Source organism: Anabrus simplex, chromosome 3 (genome assembly GCF_040414725.1).
Source record: "Anabrus simplex isolate iqAnaSimp1 chromosome 3, ASM4041472v1, whole genome shotgun sequence".
NCBI lineage: Eukaryota > Metazoa > Arthropoda > Insecta > Orthoptera > Tettigoniidae > Anabrus > Anabrus simplex.
In genome coordinates, this window is record NC_090267.1 from 238,166,339 (window position 1) to 238,191,518 (window position 25,180).

The window sequence follows — 25,180 nt, forward strand, 5'->3', positions numbered from 1 at the left end:
GTGGAGAAAAAGCAGGCAGTAATGGCACAGGATTCCTCATACATAAGTCAGTAAAGCAAAGCGTGATCAACTTTACTCCAATCAATGATAGGATGTGCTCTGTGAGAATTAGGGCAAAATTCTTCAACGTAACTGTGTTTTGTGTGTACGCCCCTACTGAGGAGGCAGAAGATGAGAAGAAAGATGCATTTTATACCAAATTGGAGGAAGAAATTAATAAAGTTCAAAGGCATGATGTGAAAATTATCCTTGGAGATTTAAATGCAAAAATTGGAAGAGAAGAAGTGTACAAACACTTAGTAGGGAAAGAAAGCCTGCATGAAGTAAGTAATGATAACGGATTGAGATTGATTGATTTTGTGAGTGGAAAGCAGATGATAATTAAAAGTACTTGGCATCCTAGGAAAAACATTCACAAGGAGACCTGGATTTCACCAGATGGTGTGACAAGAAATCAAATAGACCATGTTATCATAGACAGGCGACATGCATCAGATATTATGGATGTTAGAAGCTGCAGAGGTGCTGATGCAGATACAGACCACTATCTTGTTAGAGTCAAGTACAGACAAAAAATAGATTTGGCAAGAACGGAAAAAGTAACAAGAAAGGCAAAGCACAATATTGAAGGACTAAAAAATGAGGAATTGCAAGAGAAATACAAAAAGAAAATAGCTGAATCTTTGGCAATAAAAAGGGAATTATGGGAGAAAGGAGAAGTGGAAGATAAATGGGAGATACTGAAAACAACTATCAGTGAAGTTGCAGATAGTACCCTGGGAAAGAAGAAATTGGTAAAGAGAGCAGAATGGTTTGATGAGGAATGTTCAACATTAATCCAAGAGAGGAATGATGCTAGAAACAGAATGCTTCAAAGGAGAACAAGACAAACAGTAGAAGAGTATAGAGAGAGACACGAAGAAGAGCAGATAAGATATGTAGATATAAGAAAAGAGCTTTTGAAAGAAAGAGAATCGAAGAACTGGATGAAATGAAGGATAGAAACGAGGTATGAAAGTTCTATGAAAGAACAAAAGACATTAAGAGAGGGTTTCAACCAAGAGCTGTTTTCTTCAAGGATAAAGATGGAAACCTTCTGGGTGATAAAAGCAAAGTGCTTGGAAGATGGCAGGAGTATTTTTACGAGTTACTCAATGGAAATAATGAAGATGATAGAGAGGAGGAAAATATAAATGTTGATGGGGAAGAAAGAGAATTGGAAGAGGAATCAGTAAAAGAGCCAGACTTAGAAGAGGTCAAAGCTGCAATTAATGCATTAAAGAATAATAGAGCCCCAGGTGAAGATGGAATGGAGTCAGAGCTGTTGAGATATGGGGGAGAAGGAATAGAAATGGCTGTTTATGAATTGATTAAGGAGGTTTGGACAAAGGAGGAAATACCCAAGGATTGGACATTGGGTATAATTTACCCATTACATAAAAAGGGAGATAAGGCAGTATGTGGAAATTATCGAGGGATCACCTTGCTGGATGGAACGTACAAGGTTTTTGGTAAGGTACTAGCCTTAAGATTGGAATTATGGATGGAAAGAATATTAGGGGATTACCAAGCAGGTTTTAGAAAACATCGCTCTACTCTGGATCAGATATTTATATTACGACAAGTGCTAGAGAAATTTTATGAATATGACAAACAGCTACATCAGCTGTATGTTGATTTTAAACAGGCATATGACAGTCTAGATAGGGGTAAAATTTACAAGATTATGAAAGAATTTGGAATCCCAAGGAAATTGATTAGATTAACAGAAATGACTTTGAAAACAACGGTATGCAAGGTGAGAGTGGAGCAAGATCTGTCAGAGGAGTTTTTAGTGGAGAGAGGACTAAGACAGGGAGATGTACTTTCCACACTTCTTTTTAACCTAGCATTGGAAAAAGTAATCCGTGAATTGCCCATCAACCCAGGGGGAACCATTTTGAACAGATTAGTACAAGTGATAGCATATGCTGATGATGTAGCAATAATTGCAAGAAATGAAAGAGCTCTTGAAGAGAGCTACTCAGTATTAGAAGGGAAAGCACGGGACCTAGGACTAGAAGTGAATATAAACAAAACAAAATATATGAAGATGGGAGATACAGAGGGAGTAAGAGGAAGGACCCCAGTAAGATTAAATGGGAAGGAATATCAAAGAGTCACATCTTTCAAATATCTAGGCTCTATAATAACAGAGGACAATAAAACCTCCGTGGAAATACAGGAGAGGATAACAAGTGGAAACCGATGCTTTTACGCCTTGCAAAATATGTTTAAATCCAGGAATGTCAGCAGGAATACAAAAATTAAAATATACACAACAGTACTAAGACCAATAGTTATGTATGGCTCAGAATGCTGGGTGATGACCTCCAGAGAAGAACAGTGGCTGTTACGGTGGGAAAGGAAGATATTGAGAAAGATATTCGGTGCAGTAAGAGAGCAGGATGGGTGGAGAATGAGGACAAATGTAGAGCTGCAAGGACTGTTTGGCCAGCCAGATATTGTTGCTAAAATTAAGCAGGGAAGAATTAGGTGGGCCGGTCATGTTCAGAGAATGGCAGAAACCTGCACCGTAAAAAAGGTGTTTATAGGGAAACTTGATGGAAGGAGGAGGAGAGGAAGACCCAGGAAAAGGTGGATTGATGATGTTGAGGATGACCTTAGAAAGTTAGGAGTTAAACGTTGGAGAAGAAAAGCTGAGGACCGAGATGAATGGAGGCAGGTGATAAAGGAGGCCAAGGACCTACAAGGACTGTAGCGCCGACCAGTAAGTAAGTAAGTAAGTTAGGGATTGGAATAACTTACCAAGAGAGATGTTCAATAAATTTCCAATTTCTTTGTTTGTGGGTTACTGTAGTCACGTCCTAGTTCGTGAACCATGGGCAACGGCTGAGTGGCCTAATAAGTGGTCCTGAGAGTCGGGATACCAGTTACTATGGAATGGGAGTGGGCATCTCGGACATATTCTGAGTCCTGGCCCTCCTTGTGCTCAGGCGGCTAGGACTATACAATCCACCGGTGGTCCATAACCCGTTAGAGGAGAGATTATGTGCAAGTAGGGTAGTATCCTGTTTCATGAATCTACCGAGCTCAGAACATTTTAAGCAAACCTCGGACCTATGGGAGTAATGGAGTCCCACTCCCATTTGACAAGCGAGGGACTCTTTGGAAACAACTTGGCGAACGAAATGGAATTCTATGGGGAGCTATCAATATTAATGGGGCTTATGGAAGAAAGAAAGTAGAACTGGCTGAGTCAGCAAAGAGGATGCATCTGGATGTGCTAGGAGTAAGTGATATTCGGGTAAAGGGAGATAACGAGGAAGATATAGGAGATTATAAAGTGTACTTGACGGGTGTTAGAAATGGAAGGGCAGAGTCTGGGGTAGGGCTCTTTATCAGGAATACCATTGCACGCAACATAGTTTCTGTTAGGCACATAAATGAGCGAATGATGTGGGTAGATTTGTCAGTTGGAGGAATTAGGACTAGAATTGTGTCCGTGTATTCACCATGTGAGGGTGCAGATGAGGATGAAGTTGACAAGTTTTATGAAGCATTGAGTGACATCGTGGTCAGGGTCAGCAGCAAGGATAGAATAGTGCTAATGGGCGATTTCAATGCGAGAGTTGGGAATAGAACTGAAGGATACGAAAGGGTGATTGGTAAATGTGGGGAAGATATGGAAGCTAATGGGAATGGGAGGCGTTTGCTGGACTTCTGTGCTAGTATGGGTTTAGCTGTTACGAATACATTCTTCAAGCATAAGGCTATTCACCGCTACACATGGGAGGCTAGGGGTACCAGATCCATAATAGACTGTATCTTAACAGACTTTGAATTCAGGAAATCTGTTAGGAATGTACGAGTTTTTTGCAGATTTTTCGATGATACAGACCACTATCTGATCTGTACTGAACTAAGTATCTCTAGGCCTAGGGTAGAGAAAGTGAAATCTGTCTGCAAACGAATAAGGGTAGAAAATCTCCAGGACGAGGAAATTAGACGGAAGTACATGGATATGATTAGTGAGAAGTTTCGAACAGTAGACAGTAAGCAGGTTCAGGATGTAGAAAGTGAATGGGTGGCATACAGGGATGCTGTAGTAGAAACAGCAAGGGAATGCCTAGGAACAACTGTGTACAAAGATGGGAAAAGGCAAACATCTTGGTGGAATGATGAAGTGAGAGCAGCTTGTAAACGTAAAAAGAAGGCTTATCAAAAATGGCTCCAAACAAGGGCCGAGGCAGACAGGGAGTTGTACGTAGATGAAAGAAACAGAGCGAAACAAATAGTTGTTGAATCCAAAAAGAAGTCCTGGGAAGATTTTGGTAACAACTTGGAAAGGCTAGGTCAAGCAGCAGGGAAACCTTTCTGGACAGTAATGAAGAATCTTAGGAAGGGAGGGAAAAAGGAAATGAACAGTGTTTTGAGTAATTCAGGTGAACTCATAATAGATCCCAGGGAATCACTGGAGAGCTGGAGGGAATATTTTGAACATCTTCTCAGTGTAAAAGGAAATCATCCTGGTGGTGTTGTGAACAGCCAAGCAAATGGGGAGGAGGAAAATGATGTTGGTGAAATTATGCTTGAGGAAGTGGAAAGGATGGTAAATAAACTCCATTGTCATAAGGCAGCAGGAATAGATGAAATTAGACCTGAAATGTGAAGTATAGTGGGAAGGCAGGGATGAAATGGCTTCATAGAGTAGTAAAATTAGCATGGAGGGTTGGTAAGGTACCTTCAGATTGGGCAAAAGCAGTAATTGCACCTATCTATAAGCAAGGGAACAGGAAGGATTGCAACAACTATCGAGGTATCTCATTGATTAGCATACCAGGCAAAGTATTTACTGGCATCTTGGAAGGGAGGGTGCGATCAGTCGTTGAGAGGAAGTTGGATGAAAACCAGTGTGGTTTCAGACCACAGAGAGGCTGTCAGGATCAGATTTTCAGTATGCGCCAGGTAATTGAAAAATGCTACGAGATGAATAGGCAGTTGTGTTTATGTTTTATAGATCTAGAGAAAGCATATGACAGGGTACCGAGGGAAAAGATGTTCGCCATACTGGGGAACTATGGAATTAAAGGTAGATTATTAAAATCAAAAGCATTTATGTTGACAATTGGGCTTCAATGAGAGTTGATCGTAGAATGAGTTCTTGGTTCAGGGTACTTTCAGGGGTTAGACAAGGCTGTAATCTTTCACCTTTGCTGTTCGTAGTTTACATGGATCATCTGCTGAAAGGTATAAAATGGCAGGGAGGGATTCAGTTAGGTGGAAATGTAGTAAGCAGTCTGGCCTATGCTGACAATTTGGTCTTAATGGCAGATTGTGCGGAAAGCCTACAGTCTAATATCATGGAACTAGAAAATAGGTGCAATGAGTATGGTATGAAAATTAGCCTCTCGAAGACTAAATTGATGTCAGTAGGTAAGAAATTCAACAGAATTGAATGTCAGATTGGTGATACAAAGCTAGAACAGGTCGATAATTTCAAGTATTTAGGTTGTGTGTTCTCCCAGGATGGTAATATAGTAAGTGAGATTGAATCAAGGTGTCGTAAAGCTAATGCAGTGAGCTTGCAGCTGCGATCAACAGTATTCTGTAAGAAGGAAGTGAGCTCCCAGACGAAACTATCTTTACATCGGTCTGTTTTCAGACCAACTTTGCTTTACGGGAGCGAAAGCTGGTTTGACTCAGGATATCTTATTCATAAGTTAGAAGTTACAGACATGAAAGTAGCAAGAATGATTGCTGGTACAAACAGGTAGGAACAATGGCAGGAGGGTACTCGGAATGAGGAGATAAAGGCTAATTTAGGAATAAACTGGATGGATGAAGCTGTACGCATAAACCGGCTTCGGTGGTGGGGGGATGTGAGGCGAATGGAGAAGGATAGGTTACCTAGGAGAATAATAGACTCTGCTATGGAGGGTAAGAGAAGTAGAGGTAGACCAAGACGACGATGGTTAGACTCGGTTTCTAACGATTTAAAGATAAGAGGTATAGAACTAAATGAGGCCACAACACTAGTTGCAAATCGAGGATTGTGGCGACATTTAGTAAATTGACAGGGGCTTGTAGACTGAACGCTGAAAGGCATAACAGTCTATAATGATAATGTATGTATGTATGTATGTATGTATGTATGTATGTATGTATGTATGTATGTATGTATGTATGTATGTATGTATGTATGTATGTTCTTTGAAATCATTTAGGAAAACAACAGATAGGGAATCTGCCACCTGGGCGACTGCCCTAAATGCAGAACACTATTGATTGAGCATTGATTGATTGAGTTCCAACTTTCAGACTGAGATTGCGAGGTGGAAAACGTTGTGGATTTTAAGTGTGGAGGAACTCTGCAAGGTAGTGAAGCCTATCTCCACTATGGAGTTCACAGAGTTATATCTCACCATTTTAGTAAGAATTTTGTCCAGTGAGGAATCATTGATGCTTGCTGCAGTGTCATTTTTTAGGCGTGAGAATAGCTCTTTCATTAAGCCAGTGCGGCCAGTGAGTCAGTGTCTTACATTAAGCTATTGGGATCGAATGTCGGACTCAGTCTTACCGCTAATTTTCCATTCTGGTCCTATGTCTGACCTAGTCTGACACAACTTTAAGGTTGTATATTTCGTATGTTGGATCAAAAATGGCTCTGAGTTTTACCCAGTATTTAGCCTGGACAGTTCTATGTTCCATATTACCATCTGCTGTTAACTGTTTTTAAATCAGGTGCTTATTCTTTGGAGATTGTTCGTTGCTGTTGTATTTATATTTGTTATTAACATAGTGATCCCGAATCTGAGAACAATATTTTGAGTGAGGAGGAGGAAATTGAGGTGGAAGACAGTGGTGAAAAAAGTAGTGTAGTGGGTGATGAATGAAGAAGGTGACCACAATTTTTAAAAATATTGCTGTGGAATACATGCCTCCTAATACAGAAAATAAGCTGGTAGCTTTAGTGAACAGTTTTTAACTTTATAATATGCGTCAGAAGACAGAAAATAAGTCTGAAGTGAGTCACAAGCCTTTCAGGGATCTAGTTATTATAGGTCTTATGGAGAATGTTACAAAAAAGAAATGCCTGCAAACACAACCTTTGGAGCAGCTGTGATGAAGAATTTTATCTGAATGGAAAGCTACATATCATATATGCTCATGAAGCAATAAAACTAAGGACTGTGCCATTTGTTCTGACAGGAAATTGAAAGGAGGCAGAAATGGGACATAATTTTATTGGGAGACCTGTTCAGGGAGCCCAGGATTGCACCCAAACAAATGCCTCCAAAAGTACCACACTTTCACAAAATATTGCTGATAATTTTATAAATATAGAGGGTAATAAAGAAATGTGCAGTTCATATTTTTAATGTAAAAATTCAGCATTTTACTAATGTATTTCCTTCCTATATATTCCTCATGTTATATTGGACCTGTGCTTGATGCAGGCAGGAAATTTATTGTACCTCACAGGGTTAAGTAAGATAGAAAATAGGAAAAAGGAGGACCTTTCTCCCTTCGTGGGTAGACCACGGTGAGGTACCATTACACCGCCAATGGCAATGAGCTCCATACCTAAGGAATCCCATTATGGAAAAGAAAAGCGAAATAGAAAATGGTAAGCAGGAACTACAGTATACAAGAGCTGTAGATAAACAGAAAGGAAAACAATAGCATTGTTACCAGAATGAGCCTGGAAGGTTGGAAAATATTAAGAATAAAAGAAAAAAAGAAGAGAAGATAAGAAGATGAGTATGACAAATAAAAGTTACATCAATGAGCTGTATGAAACTGTATGATATGCAAAAGCACATCTGATTGCACTGCTTTAAACGAGACACCTGCACACAGCTCATTTTCACCTTATCCTCTTGTCATGTTGACACTCCCTTACCATCTAACAATGAGAGGCATAAGTTTAAAGGTGGCCACACACACTACATTTTGCTTGATGATTTGCATGCGCAAACCTAAGTCACTATCAAGACGGAACGCGGAGACTGGCACACGCTATTCAGTATTTCTCAGAAGTTATGTTTGCAAGTTTATGTGGAAACATGTCGGACGATGGTATATACATAGCTCTTGCCATAATTTGCAAAACGAGAAAGGAAGAAAAACACTTTCTAGAAAGAGATGGACAAAGAACTGACTACTGAAACGAAAGGATTTTTTGCACACGAAATTACTGAGTGAATTGAGGTTAGAACCAGGTGACTGGTATAATTACTTGCGCATGGATGAAGAGAAGTATTTAACTCTTCTTAATAAGATAACTCCTCAAATTAAAAAATCCGACACAGTCATGAGACAAGCAATTACTCCACACGAAAGGCTCACTGTAACACTCCGTTTCTTAGCCACTGGAAGGAATTATGAAGATCTGAAGTTCTCTGCTGCTATTTCTAGTCAGGCCCTTGGAGTAATTATTCCAGAAACATGCAGAGCAATTTATGACGAACTAAAAGAAGAATACTGCAAGATATGATATTATTTATTCAAATTGATGAGTAATACAAAATTTATAATTATAAAGAAATAAGCATCGGTAAGAAATAAATGTTGTTATTTGCAACTTGTGCATGTGCACAGCTCTTCACAGATCATTTTCTGCTGCCTGAAAAAAAAAGAGAAAAGGTTCTAATATTTGTATTTCTGTTATTTTTTAGTTCCCATCAAGGGAGAAAGAGTGATTACAAATTGCAGCAGCATTTGAAGACAGATGGCAATTCCTACATTGGTTGGGGGCTGTTGACGGGAAACACATAAAAATAATCCCTCCTGGAGGAAGTGGATCGTTCTTTTGGAATTACAAGGGAAAAAACAGTTTAGTGTTAATGGCTATTGTGAATGCAAATTATGAATATATTTACTGTGACATTGGAACTAATGGCCTAATTTTAGATGGGGGAATATTGAAAAATACAAGGTTCTACCAAAAATTAGCAGCTGGTCATCTACAGTTGCCTAAACCAAGACGTCCATAAAATAGCACAATCAAACTTCCGTTTGTGTTTGTGGGAGATGAAGCATTTGCCTTTCGCAGAGAGTTTTTAAAGCCCTTCGGGCAAAAGGATCTCTCTCCAGAATGAAAAGTGTTTAACTACTGGCTTTCATGAGCAAGGATAGTGGAAAATGTTTTTGGAATAATGGCCTCACGATTTAGACTTTTTCATACAGAAATCAATTTAAGATTAGATCGTATAGAAACTGTTGTTTTGGCTTGTTGCTGTTTGCATAACTATTTACATCGTCGATCTGCATCTTACTGGTCTCCACAACCTTTCAGTCATGAAGAAATGAATCTGGCAGATACAGAGCTAGCCAATAATGTGTTAATTCCACTACAAAGAGGATGCAATAGGAATTATGGTCAAGAGGCAAAGGAAGTAAGAGATATGTTCATGCAATTCTTTAATAATGAAGGCAGGGTAGAATGGCAGGACCGAATGATCGATTAAGTGTAACAGTGATTTTCAATGTGGGCTTAGATAACGTTATGCTATTACTTACTTGAAAACTTGATAGGTATTCTCCAGTGACACTGCTTGAGGAAATCTCTGAGCTTCCGTAGTGCATGTTGTCCTCTATCTGGATGTACACAACTGACTGCGGGTGGGATGACACTCCCTGCATCACTACTGTTGATGTTCGGTTAAGTGTCCCCATCTGAGCCTCAAAAATTGCATCATTGATGACTTTCTTGCAGATTGTTGCCATGTTGTCATCAAGTGCAGTCAATTCTGCAATGTGCCTGCCAAATGTCACATATTTTCCTTCCTCCTGTGACTTACGTTTTTTTGCAACAATCTGCAGTACCTCATCAGCTGAGTTGGGATTTTTACTCCTCTTTGGACGCCTTGATGAAGAGGACACAGAGGATGGAGCTGACATTGATATCACTTCTTCTATTTCAACCTCATCAATATTGTCGTCATCATTCTGGAAACAGTAATTTAACTTCCATGTAAAATAAAGGCTTCCATATGATTTGTACTAATTAGATAATAATTATATCACAATAATACCTCTAAATATATTTTTTACCTTACCTGATTTATTATGTCATCCTCTTGCATTCATTCCTGCATTGTACAGACACTTGATCTTGTGGTTTCTTGATCTGCCAAAAATACCAGTTCATCAGTGCCAGTTCCCGATCTCTTAGAGTCTCCTACTGTCTTTAGTTCCTTCCGGAAACAGGTTCGAACCGAGTTAAATTTTTTTAAAACTCTATCTTTATTTGCTTCGGGATCAACCTCTGAGTTTTTCTGTCAACAAATCGTACGCAACATGTTTCTTATTCCCATCTGAATATTCCTTTGATTTAATTTTCCACAGACAAGTATTTTGTCTGTAGATATAAATGAATTCTGTTAAGAATGTACGCGGTAACACATGTAAATCACACATTTCCCTACGCAGTTTTAACTCAAGTTGGAACTGAACGCAATCGGTCACCACACACGCTACAACTTGCACAGCGTCTTGCTTGTACACGCAGAAAAATTTCAAGCAGCTCTAGACTTCTATCATGCCATGCCCAAGACTGCGCAAGCCTACTAAATCGTACGACTTATTAACACACACATTGAGTTTTACACTGCAAATTTGGTTTGCGCATGCAAATCATCAAGCAAAACGTAGCGTGTGTGCCCACCTTAACAACTGAACATTGACAAGTTCTTTGAAAATGAATTCACAGGCCATCAATCGTTAGTAATCATAAAAACACTGATATCCTTTTTAAGATGCTTTAATACAAAAAAAACGTAAACTTTTTCCTTTGCGAAAAGCTAGTGATCATGAATATATCTTTAAATAAATGAAACTCAAATATTGATAACAAATAATTTATTTGCATCATTTCACAGAGATGAGTAGTTTAAAAAAAAATCGAATCTACAGCTTGTACACCTCTCAAGGTCACTGTTGCTAGATAAAATATTTTGTTTAACGTTAAGAATTTCATATTTAGGTTCCGTATTGAAACAAGATTTACATCAAAGAAAGGACAAGTACCACCTTCGCAAGAATCTCAATTACTATTCCTCAAAATAATGTAAACCATTCCAGAATATAAATCGACATATTGAACTGTTCAATGGACATTCTAACTAATACATAGTGAAAAAATTAACTCATCTATTTCTGCTTGCATTGAACATTAATATAATTCTTCCATTCTTAAGTCCAAGTTGAAGCTCCAATCGAATTTTATTGTACATATTTTATGTGGAACACCATTCGACTAAATGTTTGTTTACCTTTTTAATGTGTCAAACATGGCTACATAACTTCAATGAATTGACTGGTCAAAAAGTTAAAATATTACAGATTTAAGCCTACAATCAAATTTCACTATAGGCCCTAATCATATATTACAAGAACAAAATTTCTTTTAACAAATTAACCTTTTAATTAGAAATATTAAGGTGTACACCTCATAGAATAATGACCATTCCCATTTTACTTATCTTTAATTTGTGTGTATATATATATATATATATATATATATACTATTTTAATCATATAATGTATATTTTTAATCCACCATTGTAATCACACCATAAGAATCATGATCTATACTTGTCTTTGTTTAATTATTCTCGGCTGATGATGACAGGGAATCTGTCGAAACCGGTACCGAATGTACAAAAGTTGTGATGTTTTAACTATAATGTAAAACTTTCACGCAATATATAGTATTGAAAAGGTGGAACTATTGTCCTTTCTTTGATGTAAAATATTTTGTGACGTCACTTCTGATACATCGTGTCACATCGCGCAAATTTTCAGATGATCTCCAGCCCTAAGACATATTTATATCGAAAAGAAAGTAGTCATCTATGTGTAACTGGAACTACAGTATACAGGAGCTCTAGCAAAGTGTGGTAGAACAACTATAGCATTGTGACCAAGCAAAGGTGATGAAACTATCAGCTTGCATATGGGAAATAGTGAGTTCGAACCCACCCATTTTCACACAGGGCAAATGCTTAATTAAGGCAATGGTTGCTTCCTTCCCACTCCTAGCCCTTTCCTCTCCTATCATTACCATAAGGCCCATCTGTGTTGGTGCGACGTAAAGCAAATTGTAAAATTAAAAAAAGGCATTGTGAATAAAATGATAAAGCTGTCTGATAGAATGCAGAAGCACATTTGATCACATAACTGTGAATGAGACAGCAGCACGCAGAAGCATGTCTGATTGTATTGCTGTAAATGAGACAACCAACAGTGAACACCGTAAAATTCTCTCACAGAATGTCTTCTTCCTGCAATTTTTCTCCATGCCTCGCCCAGTCTGCCCAAGTGGAAGCTGAATGCTTCGTGAGTCTGTGAACATCTGACCTAGAACAGTGGCAGTGTGGTGCTAATTTCTCAAAAACAGGTGGTTTAGGGCCTTAAAACATGGTTTTCAGAATCCCGTAGGGACATATCAAGATTTGTTCCACTGGGTGAGTTGGCCGTACGGTTAGGGGCGCGCAGCTGTGAGCTTGCATCTGGGAGATAGTGGGTTCGAACCCCAGTGACGGCAGCCCTGAAGATTGTTTTCCGTGGTTTCCCATTTTCACACCAGGCAAATGCTGAGGCTGTACCTTAATTAAGGCCATGGCCGCTTCCTTCGCATTCCTAGCCCTTTCCTATTCCTTTGTCACCATAAGACCTATCTGTGTTAGTGCGACGTAAATCAACTAGCAAAAAAAAAAAAAAAAATTGTTCCATGCGTTGTGGAGTAGACTTAAAATGAGCTTTGTCTTGTCCTTTTACAACAAATTTAGTTTTCTTCTGAATTTTGAAAAATATTTTCTTAGTGCACCTTGAGGGCAAGAGAGGAACCTATGTGCCTAATTTCAGCTTTCTAGGTCTTTACGATCTGGAAATTTCATGATTAGTGTGATGGAAGTGTAATAGACTGATATAACTTGAAAACAATATTCTTTAACCCATGGGTAAATAATGCATCAAGCTTGTATTATTGGTGGTGGTGGTGGTGGTGGTGGTGGTGGTGGTGGTGGTGGTGGTGGTGGTGGTGGTGGTGGTGGTGGTGGTGTTGTTGTTGTTGTTGTTGTTGTTAGGTGTGGCTATGTAGTGTTTACGTCCATTTAGTATTATTATTATTATTTTTATTTAGGGGCTGCCTGGCTGAGGCGGTAAAGGCACGCTCGGTTCGCCCGGAAGGACGTGGGTTCGAATCCCCGTCAGGAAGTCGTAAAATTTAAGAAACGAGATTTCCACTTCTGGCAGTGCATATGGCCCTGAGGTTCACTCATCCTACACCAAAAATGAGTACCAGGTTAATTCCTGGGGGCAGAGGCGGCCAGGCATAAAACTAACCACTCTATCCCATCACGTGCCAAGGTTAACAATGGTGGAAGCCTTTACCTTCCACTCCTCCAAGGGCCTTCATGGCCTGTACGGAGGTGACTTTGCTTTGCTTTGCTTTGCTTTGCTTTGCTTTGCATTATTATTATTTACTGATGACTGTATTATTTGTGAGGTTTTGTCATGAAACATGTGCTGTATATATATTAATATGAGTTTAGTTAATGTATGAATCCATAATTAATAGTATATAATTTATTATTACCTGTATATGATGTATACTCCACTACAATATTGTGCAACACACAGTAATATCCAGAATGTATGACGAGAACTATGTAGAACCCTCCTTACATTGTAACTATGCCTTTCGACACTCTAGAATTCACAAGAAGATATGTTGTGACATATCCTTCTAGAAGCCTGGCTGCACACATATATAAGGAGGCGGTCTTGATGGTGGAGTGGAGTTATTGTTTAACAAGACTTGTTTTCATGAGACGTGTGTAGAAGTCGTGTTTGATGTATGTGAATTGGTTTTGTTGAGTTGGTAGTTGACATGCCTCTGGTGCAGTCTCCTTCTCGCGATTGGCAGTTATTCAAAATGGTGGGTTATTGCTAGAGAGATAAATAGATAGATAAAAGCCTTTATTTTCTGTGGCGAAGTTAGGGCTCTTGGCCCTTTCTTACACTTAACCACACACATATTATCATTTGTTAATACAATGACACTGATTAACTTAAAATACTAACTATAATAGCACTAATGTTTAAGTAAAAAATATGAATATATACACACAAAGAAGAAGGAACTGCCTACATAATACAGATTTGAAAAAATACTCATTTCAATACAAAACAAAAGAAATATGAACATAAAAATACTAGCAAAAATAAAAATATTAAATGAAATTTAACTAATTGTATCCTTGCAATACTAGATCTAAGTTAAATACTGTTGTTACTACTAGCTATGTTTAGGCTTCTTCTACTTTGTCAATCCAGTACGAATGTTTTTAATTTAATCAAATAATCATATTAACCCAATATTTTATTTTATTGCACAATAATCTCATATCATTTTCACACATAATCACTTGTTCCACTCATACAGGTTCCTTGCTGGAAGCACTTAACGAGGAACTGCTGGTAAGAAGTTTTAAATATACTTTTTGATGCAGCATCCTTAATGTCTTTGAGAAGAGCATTCCACCATCCCAAAGCGGTGATAGTAAATGATCAATGGTATGTGGTTGTTCGGTGGACAGGTATTTCTAGGAGGGACACTGAGCGAGTATCATGGAGATGTAAAGAACCAAGGTGACGAAAATTGCTGGAGAGATAAGCAGGGATGTCTTCCGAAAGTACCTGGTACACAAGAGTATTTAAATGTAGTTTACACCTGCCGTCTACTCGTAACTAAGATAATTGTTTATAGTAGGGAGAAACTCAAGAAGCGGCATACCGTAAATCCACAGCATATCTAAAACAAGCCTTTTGAGTGCGTTGTAGTTTCAAGCTTTTTCAAGATTTTTTGATGTACCCATGATAATGGGTTGCGTTTTATGGGGGTTTAATTTAAGGTGGTTTTTAATTGCATAGCCATTCATTAGCTCAAGATTAGCATTTACATTACATATTGCTTGTATATTATTAGTTCTAGTGTGGTAATAAATTTTCAGATCATCAGCATAAAGATGGTACTTGCAGTGCTTAATTGATCTGGTGATATCATTTATGTATAAAGTGAATAGGAGTTTAATGTGAACATAAGTTGTATGGTGGTTTATTGATGTGTGTTTAATGTGAAAATAAGTAGGAAATAAATTAGTGTTTGCAAGTGACAGCATTTTGTGTGCGTCTTTGTGAATTCATCAAGTGTGTGTGTGTGTGCGTGCGTGCGTGCGTGCGTGCATGCGTGTGTGTGGTTTTTTTTTTTTTTTTTTAATTATTATTTGGCTTTTATTATATATAGATTGCTCAACATGAAGTCATACAGAATCTTGCAGACATGATATAGGCTTTTTGGACTTATGCCATGTGAAGAAAATGAGGAGAAATTCTTTATGTTTCACAGAGAACTTTGCTCTGCATCTTCAGAAGAAAATGTTGACCATTCACATGGAAGACTTCTCCAATAAGCGTAAAGAATTTCACCTTATTTTCTTGACACAACATAAGCCCAAAAGGCCTAAATCATGTCTACAATTAAGGGCTGTAAAAGCATCAGTAGTAACATACAGAATCTTCCTGCTAATCTCCATCAGCAACGTTTCCTGGTGCTATACCAACATTGGCAGACTTGCATAGTGGTATTTTGAGGCATGATGAGATCTGTATGTGAAGGTGGTGGTGGTGGTGGTGATTATTGTTTTAAGAGGAAGTACAACTAGGCAACCATCCTCTATATAACACTAATCAGAGGGAAAATATGGAAGGGGTCCGACACTTCGAAAAATGAAGATATCGGCCAAAGGAAGACAAGGGCCACGAAGGGCGTGAAAATGAAAGACTCCCTAGCCCTCGCAAACCTAATAGCGTCGGGGTCGGAAAAGAACAAGAGTTGACCAAGAGAGATCGGATAGGATAGATGAAAGTGAGGAGCCTGGCACAAGTAAGTGGAAGCAATGCCAGGACTCAGCTGAGGGCCCCATGGTCGCCAACCCACGCTCCAAAGTTCAGAGCCCCTGAGGCCCCTTTTAGCCGCCTCTTACGACAGGCAGGGGATACCGTGGGTGTTATTCTACCGCCCCCACCCACAGGGGGATGAAAATGAAATACTCCCTAGCCCTCGCAAACCTAATAGCGTCGGGGTCGGAAAAGAACAAGAGTTGACCAAGGGAGGTCAGACAGGATAGATGAAAGTGAGGAGCCTGGCACAAGTAAGTGGAAGCAATGCCAGGACTCAGCTGAGGGCCCCGTGGTCGCCAGCCCACGCTCCAAAGTTCAGAGCCCCTGAGGCCCCTTTTAGTCGCCTCTTACGACAGGCAGGGGATACCGTGGGTGTTATTCTACCGCCCCCACCCACAGGGGGTCTGTATGTGAAGATCACATAGACCAGAAAACAGTCCATGATATTAATGTTTATTGCTATCTGACAATTTTTTTCCTACCTAAGCAAGCTTCTAATGCTTTTACTTGAAAAATAGAGTCGCTTTGTTGTATTTATTGCTCTAAACCTTGGAGTGCCAGCTGAAATTCCATAGTTCCCTAAAAATGCACAGCCTATGATAAACATTGATAATTTCTTAGCTAGTAAAGTTAGTCACTTGACCTATTTTTATTTATTTATTTATTTATTTATTTATTTATTTATTTATTTATTTATTTATTTATTTATTTATTTATTTATTTATTTATTTTTGTTAGCTGCCCAACATTCCATTCTGTCTTTTAGTATTCCAAAAATCTAAATATCATTAGTGACAAGTACATGAAATAATAAATTTAGAAACTTTTTTCTTCTGACCGAGCGAGTTGGTCATTCGGTTAGGGGGATCACAATTGTGACCTTGAATTTGGGAGATAGTGGTTTGAATCCCACTGTCATCAGCCCTGAAGATGGTTTTCCATGGTTTCCCATTTTCACACCAGACAAATCTTAATTAAGGCCACAGCCGCTTCCTTCCCACTCCTAGCCCTTTCCTACCCCTTTGTCGCCATACAGCCTATCTGTGTTGGTGCGACGTAAGGCCAATTGTAAAGCAAAAATCTTCTGAAATTTTTTGTTTGTTTTATAGTCTAAAAATGGCACTAAATGGAATGTTTCAGAACTATTCTGTAATTAAAAACAGAACAGTTAATAATTGATAAAAATGCAACATCTCACTTAACTGACTGTTATTTTGGAATTTGTAAAGATAATAGCCATATTCTTTTTGAAAAAAAAAATGCCCATGAAAGAAGACATCTTACTACAGGAGTTACAAGTAGTGAATGAACCAAAGCATTAGGTCATATTTCAACATTCACAGCTCACAAACTCTTGCAGAATTTACATATAGCCCTGCGGTAGTCCAATGCAGTCCTTTTTGACACACACAGTAGAAGTCCATTTCTTGGTTTTGTCATTGGAACAAACCTTATGCAGTCTTCTTTGTCTGTTAGAAAGTGTTATAACAGAAAATGACAATGAAGGGCTTGCAGTTCTTGCGTGAGAAATATTGCCTCAGTTATATACGCTCTTTACTTCCAACTGCTCTCATTTCTTGTTGTATGAGACTGCAGTAAAGTTGGATGATGCCATGCTGTACATCAGTCAGGTGTTACTCCCTCCAAAGAAAATAGTGGTCAGATTAAGAAGCTCAGCATTCCTGCTGTCGGAAAATATACTAGTGTATTGGTGACATCTAGGGAATATAGAAAGAACTATGTCATTTTAAATGAAGCATTAATTATATCAATACTGGCACTTTTTGCAACATTTCTGAGCATTGATATAATCAGTGTTGGCATTCAAGGATTAAACTCTCTAAAGTAATAATATTCAACATTTGGAATTCCTCCTTACTTTCCCTGTTAACAGAAACTTATGGGCCAAGAGGTGACAAAATTACTTTCTCTGTTAACAGAAACTTATGGGCCAAGAGCTGACAAAATTACTTTCTCTGTTAACAGAAACTTATGGGCCAAGAGGTAACAAAATCTGTCATCAACAAATCCCTAATTGCCATCAAGGAACATGGGATGCTGTTTGAATGCAACTTATCTGAAGGAGAGACTTCTAAGAAATCATCTACTCCCTTCATTTACTGGGTCGTTGGGTAAGTTCTGTGGATATTGTTACTTATTCCAGGGCCTAGATTATATGTTTTAGAAAGCTTTGATAACCTGCATCTTTTCCCCCTTAAACCAGAAACCATCAATGGTCTTTTTCCAGCAACTTACAGGGTATAGCCCTTCTTATGGTGTTTACTACTGATCATAGCACGTGCTCAGAGCATCATAAGCAGTCCTCTCACATTTTTTTCCTCGATTGCTGCTACACCAAATCATTTCTTTGCTCTTTTGTTAGCGATATTTGTTTCTCTGTCTCTCTGGTGTTCAGCCTGCTGTCAGTATCATAGAGTGCAAGAGGATGAATGATAGTATGGTAAGATCTTTGATTGTAGGTGCTCGTTCATCCTATGATCACAGATGATACCTGTTGTCATTCAGTAATTCATCTATGCAGTATGAATTCTTGCTTTTACCACTTAGGTAAGTCAGCCATCATCAGTGATCATAGACCCCAGGTACTCAAAGAAATACCCTGCTATTCATGAATAGCTGAACACCACTAAGAAGTCATGATAAGTGTCTGGAATTCCGTAGGACTAATTTACTCTGCAGTGTAGTAAGTGGCAGCCAGCTGTTCACTTCCTCATACCACTCCTCCTGCATACTTATTCAGTGCTAAACATTAGCCAAGCTAAGCGGCACTGGTGTGCTACTGTCACATTCAAAAGTTCAAGTTTAAACTTCTATAAGAGATGAATGAGTGCACCAATCTCAAACTTAATCGCACCTACTTATAGCTCCATTCTTTCTTTGTTTAACAGTAGTATACAACTTCTTTAGATTGTTCGTTTCTGCAGCTGTTGTAATTAGAATGAGAAAAGAACTTGTTTTTCTGGCATTCTATGGACAAACCTTTACTTTAAAACTATGTAACATGAAAACGTGTCATCCGAGCGTGATGATTTTATGTATCCGTATCCTTAAGAATCCCAAACAAGATTTCAAACTTACAAAAGTTTATCACTATAGCTTAAAAGGTTGTTATCAATTTAATTAGTAAAGGGTTTCCGAGTTCTGCAAAGTTTGACAAAGCTGTTGTTAATACCGTTATGAGCACTGTAAATACTGTTTTCATAGCCGATATGTACAGAAAATTTACAGGCATCCATAGATTTTATACAAATTATTATATGAGAGGTAAATTGCGTGAGCACCAAGCATGGAATACACCTACACTCCACTGGCCTGCAGATATTGTGTTGCCACTGTGTTGGCATTGCAATATTTTCTGATAAACTGGATATCCTTTATCATTTGCATTTTCACCTTCTGTTTTAAAAAAGCAAATCCTGCTTAGAATCGTGATCTCTGCTTCTGAAAACCAATATCTCAAAGGCATCTTGACTCAGAATGGAAACATAAAAGATTGCTGAGAATGTATATATAGTGTATTTCGTGAATTCCAAATGATTCAGGCCTGAGCAGAAATACCAAGTGGAAAAAAAAAAAAAAAAAACCAGTAGAGCAATGTGGCAACACACTCAACACAGCCATTATGTTGCTGTTGTTGCCCACTAAATTTTCCTCTCAAATATTAATCAGTATAAAATCTATTGATATGTGTAGGTTTTCTATAAATACAAGCTATAGTGATAAACTCTTGTAAGTTTGCAATCTTGTACGGGACACTTTTTTTTTTAAATCACGTTCTGATGATGCGTTTTGATGTTACATAGTAGAACCACTTTAAATTATTTAAAGTAATAAAACAAGTCAATTTAAATCAGAATAGCATTAAAATGATGATAGCTTAAAAGGGTTTAACAACGAGGTCATCAATCCATGTTGCTTATTGAAATCAGTCCAATAAGGAACATGCATGATCCGGGGTTTTAATTAAAAATATGCTAATCTGATTCAAAATTTCACGCAGAATTCAAAAATGTGATCAAAATGTACAAATAATAACTCCAAACATGATAAAAATCTAAATTAAAGTACGAAAATGTCACGTCACGCAAGTACGCGATCTCATTGGTCTGACGTCATCGTACAGGTTGACTGAATTAGCAGACGAAATAACACAGTGTGCTGTGAGAAGCAGGATACACGAGCGTATTTCTACTTTATGTTAGTATCTGGTTTGGTTAAATTCGAAGTCTATACATTGGATAATAATCTGAGTGGTATATTTTAGACTTAAAATGAATGCTGCGTGAGGCAGAAAACTTATAAATGGTGTATAGTTCTGATGAGCAATAGCACACCGCATACCATCCCAAACAAATTATTTATAAATGTTCCAGAGACGCTAAAACTAGGGAGAAATGGATTTTGGCGAGCCGGAGAAATGCTGGTGATATATCGGAAAAGTCTACAGTTTATTTTTTTAAAGAATATGAAAGTAATAAACAGTGCATTAATTCATGCTGATTATTAAAGTATTCTCCAAACCTAACCTATGTTTTGGGTGATCCATGTCTAGGTAATAAACCAAAGGGGTTATGAACCATATTGACAGCTCTAATTATACCAATTTATCTTGGCATGCGACAGTTATTTTCACACCAGGCAAATGCTGGGGCTGTACCTTAATTAAGGCCACGGCCGCTTCCTTCCCATTCCTAGGCCTTTCCTGTCCCATCGTCACCATAAGACCTATCTGTGACTGTGCGATGTAAAGCAAATAGAAAAAAAAGGTAAAAGTCACAGTACCCAAAGACATTTCTGTATTGAACGACTAAAATGTCACCAAGACACTTTTTTTGCGTGATATGCTCAGCTTGTTAAAAGCCAAATGTAATTAATGTTATTGGCATTATGCCCGCTAACTACTTCTACGGTTTTCGGAGACGCCAATGTGCAGGAATTTAAGACGCCAATGTGCAGGAATTTAGTCCTGCAGGAGTTCTTTTACGTGCCAGTAAATCTACCGTCACGAGGCTGACGTATTTGAGCACCTTCAGCTACCACCGGACTGAACCAGGATCGAACCTGCCAAGTTGGGGTCAGAAGGCTAGCACCTCAACCGTCTGAACCACTCAGCCCGACTTGTGAAAACTAGATGAAGTCATATTTATCTTTATCTTTATCATGTTTAACTTTTTCCCTCCACCAAGGTATTTAATGTTTCTCTTTCATGGGCCCCAGAAGTGGGTAGGCCAGTTGCCCCAACCGTAAATATATATTTTTTCGGAAATGATAGATTATAGACCTATAGTACTATGATCTTTCTTTCTTTCTTTCTTTCTTTCTTTCTTTCTCTCTTTCTTAATCAGTTTATCCTTGAGGTTTGGCTTTTCCCTCGCACTCAGCGAGGGTTTCACCTCTACCGCTTCAAGGGCAGTGTCCTGGAGCGTGAGACTTTGGGTATGATGATACAACTGGTGATGAGGGTCATTACCTCGCCCAGGTGGCCTCAACTGCTATGCTCAACAGGGGCCTTGTTGGAGGATGGAAAGATCGGAAGGGATAGACAAGGAAGAGAGAAGGAAACGGCCGTGGCCTTAGGTATCTGGAGGAGAAGTGGGAAAATACGAAAAACCACTTCGAGGATGGCTGAGGTAGGATTCAAAACCACTCTACTCTGTTGATCTCCTGAGGCTGAGTAGACACTGATCCAGCCCTCGTACTATTTGTTTTCAACTTACATGGCAGAGCCGGGAATCGAAAGCGGGCCTCCAGGGGTGGCAGCTAATCACATTAACCACTACACCACAGAGGCGGAGTAGTACTATAATGCTACCTATATGTTTATGTTAGTGCTGAAATCCGATTTCTTACTTTACTAATGCTGAAAGCCCGAAAATGTAATGGTATTCTTTAATATGGGAATCAGTCTAGAAGGAAATGTTGAAAGTGGTGTAATTTCTAACCAGGTTCGTTGCTATCCTAATACTATGAGTTACAATACATTGCACGTATATAAAAGATGCCACTTACAAACTTGCTTTTTATCCGCGAATTTCTGCAGCCACAGAAGTCACTATTTTTCAAGAATGATGACATCTACACATAATAGATTTTCTGACTGTGCTGTTTTGAACCTTTCTTCTGTCATTTTGAGGCTATTCGCGATCACGAATAATAAACAATCGGCTTTTAGTAACGGCTGATGCACAATGGCTGGTAGAGCTGCGTGCGGTACTGGATCGTGACGTCACAGCGCGCCGCTTACGTCAGAGGCCGTTTCACTCGCCTTGCGGAAAAGCACTTTTGAATATTTTTAATGGTAGAAAACAAGGCAACTTACCTCATTGTAATACGTTTACGTACTATTTCATTGGTGTACTTCTCAAAAAAAATATTTTTTGGAAATTATGCAAGTTCCCTATTATGGAGTCACACATACAAAATAAAAACGTGAATTAGTTCACCTCTCTAAAGTTTTAATTCAGTTCTTTAATTGCTGATAAGGTGTCAGAAGCATCACTTGAACTTGAACTGTGAACATTACCACTATCTGATTTATCTAAGAGAATAATAAGAGAGTCCAACACTTTGTCCATTACAGGCTCCCTTGATAAGTATTCCTGTTCAGTCTCTATAACATGGTCACATTTCGAAGCCCGTTCTGCTAGACCCATCCGTGAAATTTTCTCTTCACACAATGCTTTAAGAAATGTCATTGTGAATTCCATATTGCAGCTTGTGGCCAGCAACATAATTTTTAACATCATCTATTGGATTTAAATCCAGGTGGTAAGGGGGTAAGCAAAGCACTTCATGGCCATGCTCTTCCAAAATTTCATTCACCAAACAATGCTTATGCTTGGGTTTGTAAAGTTGTACCAATTTGCATAACTGCTGTTTAAGCATTGTACCTTCAAAAGGAATGCCATTATGTCGCATCCATGATTTCATATCTTCGTGCCGGGCTAAGTGGCTCAGGAAAGATTTTCATTGGGGTAATCACATAAATGGGATTGTAAATAAAGGGTACACATCTCTGCACATGGTTATGAGGGTGTTTAGGGGTTGTAGTAAAGATGTAAAGGAGAGGGCATATAAGTTTCTGGTAAGACCCCAACTAGAGTATGGTTCCAGTGTATGGGACCCTCACCAGGGTTACCTGATTCAAGAACTGGAAAAAATCCAAAGAAAAGCAGCTTGATTTGTTCTGGGTGATTTCTGACAAAAGAGTAGCATTACAAATATGTTGAAAAGTTTGGGCTGGGTAGAATTGAGAGAAAGAAGGAGAGCTGCTCAACTAAGTGGTATGTTCCAAGCTGTCAGCAGAGAGAGAGCGTGGAATGACATTAGTAGACGAATAAGTTTGAGTGGCGTTTATAAAAGTAGGAAAGATCACAATATGAAGATATGAAGATGGAATTCAAGAGGACAAACTGGGGCAAATATTCATTTATAGGAAGGTGAGTTAGGGATTGGTATAACTTACCAAGGGAGATGTTCAATAAATTTCCAATTTCTTTGAAATCATTTAGGAAGAGGCTACCTGGGCAACTGCCCTAAATGCAGATCAGTATTGATTGATTGATTGACGGTTGAGGCACTGGCCTTCTGACCCCAACTTGGCAGATTAGATCCTGGCTTAGTCCGGTAGTATTTGAAGGTGCTCAAATACGTCAGCAACGTGTCGGTAGATTTACTGGCACGTTAAAGAACTCCTGCTGGACAAAATTCCGGCACCTTGGCATCTCTGAAAACTGTAAAAAAAAATAGTTAGTGGGACGTTAAGCAAATAACATTAAATTATTATCATATCTTCTTTGTCACTGTTCGAAGTTGAGGCCATATCCACTTGTACATTGCGGTACGGTGAATTGTCTATGGTGAGAACTGTTTATAGCTCAAGGTTCGGTGGTAATTTTTCTTTAAACCATTTCATGTAATTTGATCTGTTCATTTGACTTCATCCTGACTTCCACATCATCAGCATATTGGGAACAAATCCTTTTTCCCCTCCGGTATGAATGATTATTAATCTTTCTGCCTTTCAGATAGGCATATGAATGCTCTCAGACGGTCCATCTGACCAAGATTTACCTGACACATGACTAGACAACAAATAAGACATGTATATAATAGGCCTATCTTCTTCCCCATATGTTGTGATAGCTTGCAAATATGCTATTATTTTTCCTTTAATATCAGTCTTCTCAGTGCGCAGCTTCCTGTTATTTTCAATTCTTTTCCACTGAAATCCCATGATTTTTAGGAGTGATTTGACACTCTTTTCACTTCCTTTGAACCCAATATTTTTTCTAGTGCTGCTATAAGCAGTATAGCAATAGGAAGCCATTTTTCCACTGTTTTAAAAGTCATAAATTAAATGCCTCACCCCACCCTTGTCAAAATCATCTAATTCTTTGATTGGTTTCTTTCTTGTATGAATTTTAGTTGGTGTTTAAAATTATCATGGTTCCTCACTAGTATTTGCAGTTAATTCCTCAAGTTCTTTCCTAATTTTTGTGACGATGCATAGAGACACTCAGCCACTGCAGCCGTTAATTCTCATGGCTTTGTGACAGGAATTTTGAAATATTTATAATTTGTTTCCTTCTGCTTAAATTTATACAAGTTTCTAGTTCCCTGCTTTGTCCACGGAGCACTCTACCTTTCAATTTTGAGTAAAAACCAGTTGATAAGTATAGTCCCTTATTAGAAAAATCACAAGACTTAATTTTTAGAAAATCGATTTGTATATTTCGAAAGCCTGTAAAAATTATTTACACCTTTTTGTGAATTTTATTCATGTCCAGCCTGCAAAGGTAAGCCTTAATTTGCAGCTTAAATTCATATTGGAGCAAAATTATACTTTTCTTAAACATATGTGTCAAGGTAAAGTTAATATAGACACATTCAAACATTTTTTATTTGATAAGCACATGAAGCCAAAGACAGCCATATTGAAACACAAGATCCTGTGAAATATCTAAAGTTAAGCAACATTGAGTTTTGTCTCCACTTGTATGGGTAGACCGTGTCCTGTTGGCTAGAAGAGCAGAAAGGTGTTCCAGGCAGTTTTGGTCTCTCTCCAGGTCACAAATTTGTTTGGTCTTATGACATTGCAGTACAACAATAACTGGATAATGTGTATTGTTATCCCAGACATAATGGTCATTTAATTGTATTGTTCGTATTTGGTTTAGAATTACTT

General features: G+C 38.4%; 1 protein-coding gene across 3 annotated transcripts in view; it reads left to right on the forward strand.

Annotated features, from left to right (window-relative positions):
* Positions 1-25,180, forward strand: part of LOC136866189 (protein inturned) — a 313,810-nt gene that overhangs the window by 268,464 nt on the left and 20,166 nt on the right. For 2 of the 3 annotated variants that reach the window (XM_068226644.1, XM_067142930.2), the window contains one exon: positions 17,959-18,104. The exons of the other annotated variant lie outside the window; for it this stretch is intronic. In XM_068226644.1, the coding sequence (XP_068082745.1) occupies positions 17,959-18,104 (146 nt within the window). The remainder of the gene's footprint in view (positions 1-17,958; positions 18,105-25,180) is intronic. 3 annotated transcript variants of the gene reach the window in all.